At 48.5% G+C, this 9104-nt stretch overlaps 1 protein-coding gene across 1 annotated transcript; it reads left to right on the top strand.

Annotated features, from left to right (window-relative positions):
* Positions 1-539: 539 nt before the first annotated feature.
* LOC126637544 (protein shisa-1-like) lies at positions 540-2611 on the top strand. Its single transcript, XM_050310892.1, has 3 exons — positions 540-801; positions 1549-1731; positions 2604-2611. Exons 1-3 carry the CDS (start codon positions 540-542, stop codon positions 2609-2611), a joined length of 453 nt encoding a protein of 150 aa, XP_050166849.1.
* The last annotated feature ends 6493 nt before the right edge of the window (positions 2612-9104 follow it).

The raw sequence follows: 9104 nt of genomic DNA, 5'->3' as shown, positions 1-9104 counted from the left end.
ATATCCACGTAATTCATTATCCACGTTAAACAGGTAAAAATTATCTTGATATCAGTTTGAACCAGCTACACCTCAGAGGCTGCTGGAAGGTGGTTATCCCTGGATTTTCTTTCTGCTCCAGAAATTTTATTTCTCACTTGTGACCGCGTGTTGTCCCCAACCTCCCTCCTCTGACACTTCGGCTACTGAGGAGATCCTGAGGGAATGAAATTTTAGTGCCAGGATAGCCCTGGGCTCTCCATGACGTTTTGGTGCCAGGATAGCCCTGGGCTTTCGATATCCCGGCTCCTTGCTGCTGGCAATGCCCAGCCACTGAGCCATCCCCAGCAGGATCCTACTCCCTGCGGGAATGAGGGGGGGAAATGAGGAAGGTGGAGCTGGAGGAGCCGCAAATGGTTTTCAATTAGTGGGTCCTCCTTTGTCGCTGCAAAGAGGGGACTAGGGGCAGGTGCCGGGGGGAGATAAAACCTCCTGAAGCGGAGCTCAGGCAGCGCCCCAGAGGAGTGGGACGAAGGGGCAGGGTGTTGGCAGTGCCCAGCATGGCTCGGGGAGTGCTCTGTGCCCTGCTGCTGGCGCTGGGCTGCGCCCCGGGCCGGGCAGGGGAGTTTTGCCACGGCTGGCCGGGGGGTGCCCGGCGCTGGCACCGCGGCTTCCAGTGCCCCGAGCGCTCGGACGAGCCCTCGGCCACGCTGTGCTGCGGCTCCTGCAGCCTCCGCTACTGCTGCTCGGCCCCCGAGAGCCGCCTGGACCAGGGCCGGTGCCCCGGGGAGCCCCTGCCCAGCCCCAGGACCCCTGTGCCAGGTGAGCTTCCCGAGCCTTCCCAGGGAATGTCGGCTGGGCTTCATCCTGTGCCGCCTTCCCTCGGTGGCACCGGCCGGGTCCCTCCTTTCCTCTGTCCCCGCAGCTCCGAGCTGTCATCTCCGCGGCAGGAAGGGCTGGAGCGCCAGCACCTTTTATACCCTGGGAACAGGGAATAGTTGGGGGGTCACTCAGAAGGCTTTTCTGTCAGTCTTACTCCTAGAAAACCCCGCTAAACTGCTAACAGAGTACCCTGGGAACGCCTCTGGGGTTCCTATCCCCGTAGAACGTGTTGCTGACCTGATGTGGGTCGGACTCGATGATCTCAGAGGTCTTTTCCAGCCTAGTTGCCCGTGATTCTGGATGATTCTATGAATGCATGTGTTCTGAGTAACGTGTTTAACTCCAGTGCTGGTTTGTACCCCCCCAACCCAGCCTGGGTAGGCAGTGCAACTCCAGTTTAAGTACTAACTGTAAAACACGGGTAACTTCTCCTTTATCACACACGAGTGACCAGCAGCTGTGTCACCTGAGCTCTGGAGCAGCTCTTGCACGGATTAATGGCCGGGGTTATAGGACTGACCCTCTGCTCTTTGAGCTTTCCCAAGGGACCTGCTGTAACAATTCCCAGTGCCTGATCCCGCTGAGAGTGAAACCGCTCTGGGCTACCCCTGGTGCAAGAAATGAGAGCGGACCATGCCCTGGAATGTCCGTGGATGGGAGGTTATTAATGTCCCTTTGCCATTGCAGTGCCCGTGTACCTGCCCTTCCTCCTCGTCGGCTCCGTCTTCGTGGCATTTGTTGTTGGTGGCGCCTGCGTTGGAATTTGCTGCTGCAAATGCTTCAAATCCCGAGCTGAGGGGCAGCAAAGTGGGATTGTACCCGGCCAGACTTGGCTCCTGGAGCCCGATGTTCCTCCTGGACCCCCCAGCTGTGTCCCCAGGGGCTCCCAGGGCCGTGTCCCCCAGAGCAGCCTCTGCACGGCCCTGCCTGCACCGCTCCCTGTGCCTGGGCTGGCTCAGCCCCCTCGCTGCTTCTTCCCCCCACAGACCAGTGCACAGCTCTCACAGCCCTCCCGTGCTCTCCACGGGGTCCCGAGGGATCCCCCCTCAGTCCTGGCTCTGGCACCGTTCCTCACAAGAACAATTCCCGGACGTGGTGCTGAGGCAGCTCCTGGGGTGGCACAGGGTGAGCCGGGGATGATCCCAGCAATTCACCTCTGACTGCCCCTCCCAGCTCCCAACTGCATCTGCCTCACTGCCCTCATGGGCACTTTGGGACTCAGCTGAGGGCTTGCAAAGATTTGGTGCTGTTAGGAAGTGCATCAGTTTGTGCTCCGAAGGCACCATTTCAGAACCTATTTTAGCTTCTCGGCGTTTTTCACTTGTGTTATTTTAATGCCGCCGAAGAAGGGAAGATTCTGAGCCCTGCATACCTGCTCAGGGAACGACTGGAGCTCCAAAACTGAGTCCCACCCTCCCCTGATCCTTTCTTGCTCTGGGCGACGTGTCAGAGGACTTGTTTTCAATTCCTGCAGCTGAGGACAGGGAGGTGCCTTAGTGGGGTTATTAACTGTGGACACCAAGAGCCTGCAAAGCACAGGAGGACTGGGCTGAATCTGCACACTTGGACCAGTCAGGGGATGGTAAAACACCTCCTGTGGCTGAGCTGCTCCCGCGGGACCCTCAGTCCAGCGGTGCTGCTAAAGGAACAACTTTTAGCCCAAATTTCAGTGATGTTTACACTTTGTACAGATGCCACGTGAAAATAATAAAACAATGTATGTGTTGCTTCCTCTCTTCCAGTGGCTTAGCAGTGTTTTTTTCCTTTCTTTACATAACTGGACAGTTCCAATGGCTGAAGGATTAAAGGGGAAGGTAAGAACAAATTAAATTCCAGCCAGTTTTCTGAGGATAATGCCTGCTTTGGCTCCCTGTTGGGATGCAGGATGCCTGGCTGAACCATCCCCTTCCCAGCGGGACACTGAGAGGAAGAAGTTGTCAAAATATCCTTCTCGCTGCTGGAGTGTTTTAACACCTCCTCCCAACCCTGGATCCCGAGGGATTAGATGGGGAAGGGAGGTTAAAAGGACTCCACGGGTGTCACCAGCAGGAGCAGGGGCCAAAGCTTAAAAATCTGTCTGGAAGTAAATGCTGGAGCCTGGTTAATAGTAATGTGGTTAATAAAACTATTTTAAACCATAAAGAGGTTTGGAGACATCTTTTGTAAGTTAATAGATTTTGTATAAACAAATGCATAACCTTACACTGATTTAAGTGTATTTTACTGACTTATGGGAAAGTTACAGCTCGGTCAAGTTGTGTCTATCAAGATGAGCAGAGATCATGTAGTTAAGAAGCAATATGTATACACTACATTTCAGACACTGCTTTGCCTGCTCTCTCTATTACTCCTGCAAAACTTGGAAATTCCATTTTGATTTCCTCTCTTTTCTGTCGTGCAATCCAATGCTAAATATGAAATTCCAGCAGAGAAACTGTCCTGACACTTATTAATAGTGTAGTAGGAGAAAACACGGCTGTTCTTGCTATCAACGGGGTTTTTAAGCCCTTTGGGCAGGTGTGTCATTAGACTGGTGCTAAAACAAACAACCAAACAAACACCATGCACTCCAGGCTCTAAACTGAATTAATACTTACCAAGTAGCAGTTGTATTGTATAAAACACGAGTACAAACCCACTGCTTTTGATCGGGTTTAATTGCATTGTCCTTTGCAGAGAGGGAACCCAAGGGACAAGGGCCGTGGATGTTTGAGTTCCATGGGAATTGTAGGGAGTGGAATGTCCTCCAGGAACGCTCGTACCGAGTGCAAGGGGATACATCTGGTAACTCCCTGGACTGTTCACTCTTTCCTGCGGGTGAATCAAGAATTTCACGGAGCTCACCTGACCCAGGGCTGTGACTTTCAGTTTGCTTGGCCAGTTCCTCTTAAACTTGGAATGAAAATAAATATAAGCCTGAAAATAGATGCCCTAAAAAGAAGAGCTTCCCCCAAATACCGACTCAAGTTGTTCATTTGTTTTAGTCCTGAAAAATCCTAAATCAAGGTTTGCAGGAATATGAACCTCCAAGCGTTGTCCTTGGCACTGTCAATGGAAGGCACTGGGATTTAGAGAGAACTGCCAACACCCAGGAAAGCACCAGGAATGCTGGGTTTGCAAGTAAACTTTTAAACTTGCATTGCTGAAAGCACTTAGACAATTATACCCTTTCTATAAAGTAACTTGTTTGCAGCTGGCTTAGGAAAATCTGTGGCTGAGTGGAGAATTTATCTCATTAAATGGCCAATTTTGATAGCATACCGTGAGAAAAACTCATGCCAGTTTGGAGATAAATGGACAAAATCTTTCCTGAGGCTCTTTATTCTGGGGATTACAACTCCCATCACATATGTGTGCTTAGGAATGTATATTTTATGCTTGGTAGGCTCAGGCAGTAGAAAGGGAGAACAGGGAGGTTTATCAGTGACTCTCCTTCAGTAAATATGATTATTCTCTGCTGTAGGTTTTCTGAACTCGAAAGGTAAAGAAATATGTGACCTGACAGCCACTTAAGCCCAGGTCTGTGGTGTCACAGAGCTCCTGTGAGCTCCAAGAGATGGAAAACTCTCCAGGAAGCAGCTGCAGGATCAGGGTTTAAATTAAATAAGAAACCAGAGACAAAGCCTTGCTGATACCACAAACCAGAAAAGGGTCAAGAGGATCAGCCCTAAAGAATGAAAAGGAAAAGGGCTGATCAGAAGCAAGGAATGGAAAAGCTAAATGGTTCTGTAAGTGCCACCTTAATTACTCTCTGGTGAAGATTAGCACAGTGTTTGGAGTCAGCACATCTTCCTCTCCCCCATCTTCCTCTGGATATCCCCCAACTGGAAAACTGAGACCAAAAAATCCCCCCAAAAAGTTTTGTGTTTATTTTTTTGTGTTGTGGTTTTTTTGTTTTGTTTTTGGTTTTGGGTTTTTTTGGTGTTTTTTTTGCTTTTTGTTTTTAAGGGGTTTAACAGAGCTCACTGACAGAGTACCAGAACAACAGGATCGTCTGGATCCCTCCCCCAGTATTTTCTATACAGCTCAAACTAACGTGTGAGGCAACAAAGCCGGGTCAGGTATTCCAAGAGTTCAACATTTCTTTTCGAATCCGCCAGAGAAAACGAGAACGAATCGATTTGTTGCTCTCCGTGGGCTGCACAGACATTTTTCTAAGAAGCATTTGCTTTAACATCTTCCACCAAACCCCTCTGTAAACCGGGATTACCTCGGTCTCAATTAGCATTAAACCCGGATCAACTCGTGTGGGGCCTGAGGAAAAAGCAGTTTTTATGTAAATTTTGCCCCTTCACCAATTTGTGGGGCCTTGCTGTGGAGTTTAGCACATCTTTAGCTAGATGGGATATGTTCAGGCTAAATCCCTTTTTTCTCTCCCCTAAACTGCTTTTGCTGGTTCAAGCTAAAGCAGAACACTTAGGAGGGACTAAAGAGCCTGCTTAACACCCACTGTGCTCGGGCTGGCCTTTGTTTGCCTGGTGATGCCCGTCCCATCCCCACTTCTAATTAAGAAATTATTTACCCTCTCTGCTTCTTAAGCCTCAGTAATGACACAGGTGACGGGGATTGTTCTCGGTGTGTTCCTCCCGGATTTAGGACGAAAGGAGAGCTAAGAATTGAAAAGGTGAAGAAGCTTTAGCCCTCCAAACACCACATTACAAGGCTGGAAGAAAGGCGTCCATGTGACTTCTCCCAGCCCTGCCTGCTCATGGCATCGCTGTGCTTTCAACAGGAGGTTCATTTTCCTCACTTCAGTCTGTTCCTGATTGTTCTGAGACACCAAAATGTATGTTTGTCCAGATTTTTTTTTTGGGGGGGGGGCAGATTTAACCAAGCTAGTTTAAAGCATGACAGGTTTCTGTTGTATATAACTGTCTCCACAATATTCCTGGTTTATTCCTTTTATTTTCCCCCACAGGATCGATATCCACCACGGATCAATCCCCTGGGGGCTCGTAGAAAATTAACCCAAACCAGTTTAAAGAGCTTTTACTTCTGTTCCTATGAACGATGATGTTTTATGTACTGAATAAAAAGCAACCTCCCTTTCTGAACAGACAAATAAAGGTACAGCAAAGTCAGTCGAGGTTTTTCACCTCTTTCTCTCTGCCTCTTCCAAGGCCACACCGTATATTGGCAGAACTGAGAAGAGATTCCAACAACCCTGGCTCCATAACTTGGATGAATCCACAGTATTCATTCATTTCTTCGGCTGAGAATAACAATGGATATTTGCCTGGCATACAGTGACACATTTGCTTTCATTCAGCCTCGCTGCAGGTTTGAAATGTAAAGCCAGAGTTGTTACAAACACTGTCTGGTTTTTTCCTGTTTATGCCAAGAGTTTCCCAAAGACCTGCAACGAGGTCTTGCAACCAAGTCAATTCAACTCTGAACTAAACAAGAACCCCCTCGAGCCTTCAGGCAGAGCTCCACTGATTTGCTGCTCTTCAGTCACAGGTATTTGGGCAAATGGAGCAGAAATTATTGGAATGCAAATGCACAACCAAGCACAATTTCTGTGGGATCTCCAGGCAAGGAGAAGCACTCCTTGGATAGAAGTTATACCTTTTCCTTGGATGCTTCCAGAGGAAAATGAAGGCAGTTACACTGCGAGGTCAGAGGTGTGGTGGAAAACACTATTGATTTCTGTTGATTTCTGTTGAGTGGAAACTGGTTTGGTTTTGGTTGTATTAGATCAGTGGAAAGGACTGATTAAACACAGCCCCACACCCTGGGAAGTTCCTGCTGCAGTCCCAGTGCCTCGATCTTGGTCCATGAGGGGGAAGGAGGGGCACAGGACAAAACAAGACTGGATATGTTGAGCAGGGCAGGTTGGAGGAATTGTCCTCCCAGCCCGACACGGGAGTGAACTGAGCGAGCGCTGCAGGATGTGGAGGGGGGGGGAAGGTGCAACCTCTTGTTCCCAGTAAATGTCAGGAAATAACAATTCCTGATGTGCTCCCCTTCCCTGTTGAAGGATGCCACACATGTCTGTGACCAAGCCCCTCTTGCCTGCACCCATTTTTGGGGGTTTTAAATGAAATAAGCTCCCTTGAGCACTGGGGGAGGGTTTGACTCGCCCCAAGGAGGCTTCTCTCCTGGCTACCAGAGTATCCCAGAGCTCATTCCAAACCTCATCCCTGCTGATGAGAGCAAGCCTTGCTCCAGCAGAAATAAAGGAGAGCAGCCTGGCAGTCCTGGGTGCACGTGCAGAAAGAAACTGGGCATGTTTTTGTTTCCCTAGGGAGCATGGCATGGAGCTGCTGGAGCAGCCTGCTCACCCACAGACCTCCATGCCTTCATGGATCCATGGATTTTGCTGGAATAATGTCTTTTTTCCTCTTAAGGTCACTACTGCACTGATGTGAGGTTTCCATGTGATTCTGGTGCTATGGGACTGTCATCTCCTGTTTATCAGAAACAGGGATGGAAGGATGGGATGCCAGAGGGGTCTGTCAGGTCAGAGGCTGAGGCTTCTTCCCTGGCACTGGATTATGGCAGGATCAAAGTGATGCCTAAAAATGGGAGAAGAAACCTCCCTAAGGCATCAAACCCCAGCTCAGGGTGTCTGTGGTTGTCTCCTGTTTCACTGCTGAGTGTTTCAGTCCCTTCTTGCTCACAGTGAGTGGGTAACACGTCACGGTGCAGGACTCGTGTGAATGCATTTGAAGATGGTGTGTTTTGCAGGCAAAATTTGGGAACAATCAGGTGACTGTGAGTTTGGACCACGAGTCTGGCAGGCACTTTGGGTGCTGAAATTCAGAATTCAGCCCATCCAGGGGACAGCATGGGAGTTCTGGGGGATTTCTGGGAACAGGTACCACAGGATCTCTGACAGCACCATGAGTGTTCAGGCCCTTGTGGCTCAGTGATCCACATGCTTTACTTTGCCACTGAACATTCTATTGATGAAGTTCACAAATTTAATGAACCTGTGCCATTTGCACACTGTAGTTTACAGTGGAGAAGTGGAAATAGGGAATTTTTACATGAACAAATGTATCCATATATATTCAGGAACACACAAGGCCCTCTGGAGGCAGCTGGAGAGGGAAGGGGAGGAACAGGCTGTGCAGCATCTCCCCTGTCACACACAGCCATTCTTTGCTTTCACAGATAACATTCTCTTCTTACACTTCTTTCTCCATCATTCAAACAAAGATTTGCTGTTCAAGGCATCCAAAGTAGCTTTGACGTGACAGAATGGACAACTCCTGGAATTCCAGGGGTCTGCAGATCTCCATCTCTGAGTCACTGGGCTTACAAAGAGAATCCAAACACAGCCTAGAAACTCAGACAATAAACAGATGGATGCTTTTGATTCCCTCCAGAAGAGAGCAGCTGTGGTTGCCAGCACAAACATATGCATTCCCCAAAATTAATCATAATATTCAGTCGAGGTTTGTCTCACAGTTTATCTCCAACACATGAATTGAATATTCTGGGAGTGTTTGGGATGCTGTGGGTCAGTGTATTTTGGCTCTCAGGCTGATTCCTGCACTGCTGGAATGAACAGGGAACTGCAGCCTGGCTCTGGGACAGCACCTTCAGGCACAATTCATTTCTCTTGTTCCTAACAAAGCAAGTTCCATAAAAATAAAGCAACAAAATTAAGCCCTGGCAACTAAACAGCTGCAGCACAAAATGCCATCAGCTGTGTCACTCAGAGCAGCACTTCAGCAGGGTGGGGGATGCCCCACAAACACCCCTGGCACTGCTTTAATGATCAATCAGTCAGGGTGGTGCTTCTGTACCTACCAACACATAGAGAACTCCAGGGGGGTCTGCTGAAGGGCTTGGGGCTATTCCTGCCAAAATTCGGACATTCTCCCCAGACATTTTCACTCCAGATCATGTGGCACAGCCATAAGGGACCCCCAGCAGCCAGCACTGCACAACCCACTGGGGATTTGGGGAGAAATCTGGGGGAGCCCCACTAATATTTCCTATCAGTGAGGTCAGAGAGCAACAGTTCTGCCAAAGAACTTGGCTGTGACCAGAGCAGGACTTTTTATACTGTTAATAATTACTAGCATATTAATTATTATTCTACTAATTTTAGTATTTAGCAATTTAGTGAAATTATAATTATAGTAATATTATAATATTATTAATTAAGAATATTGAATCTATTACATAAAATATTAACAATATTAATAATAACAGCATTTTGAGGGCTGGTGAGTGAATTCTGAACAGACCTGCAGCCCAGCAAGAGGTACAGTAGTTCTGGAGGGACG

This window comes from Myiozetetes cayanensis, unplaced genomic scaffold (genome assembly GCF_022539395.1).
Source record: "Myiozetetes cayanensis isolate MyiCay16 unplaced genomic scaffold, myiCay2020 scf15, whole genome shotgun sequence".
NCBI lineage: Eukaryota > Metazoa > Chordata > Aves > Passeriformes > Tyrannidae > Myiozetetes > Myiozetetes cayanensis.
Note: the sequence above shows the minus strand (reverse complement) of the source record. Positions and strands in the feature narration are given on the sequence as shown.

Coding starts and splice junctions, on each gene's coding strand:
- LOC126637544 (XM_050310892.1), top strand. CDS start 540: ATGGCTCGGGGAGTGCTCTGTGCCCTGCTGCTGGCGCTGGGCTGCGCC. Junction 802..1,548: donor CCCCAGGACCCCTGTGCCAG/GTGAGCTTCCCG, acceptor TTGCCATTGCAG/TGCCCGTGTACCTGCCCTTC.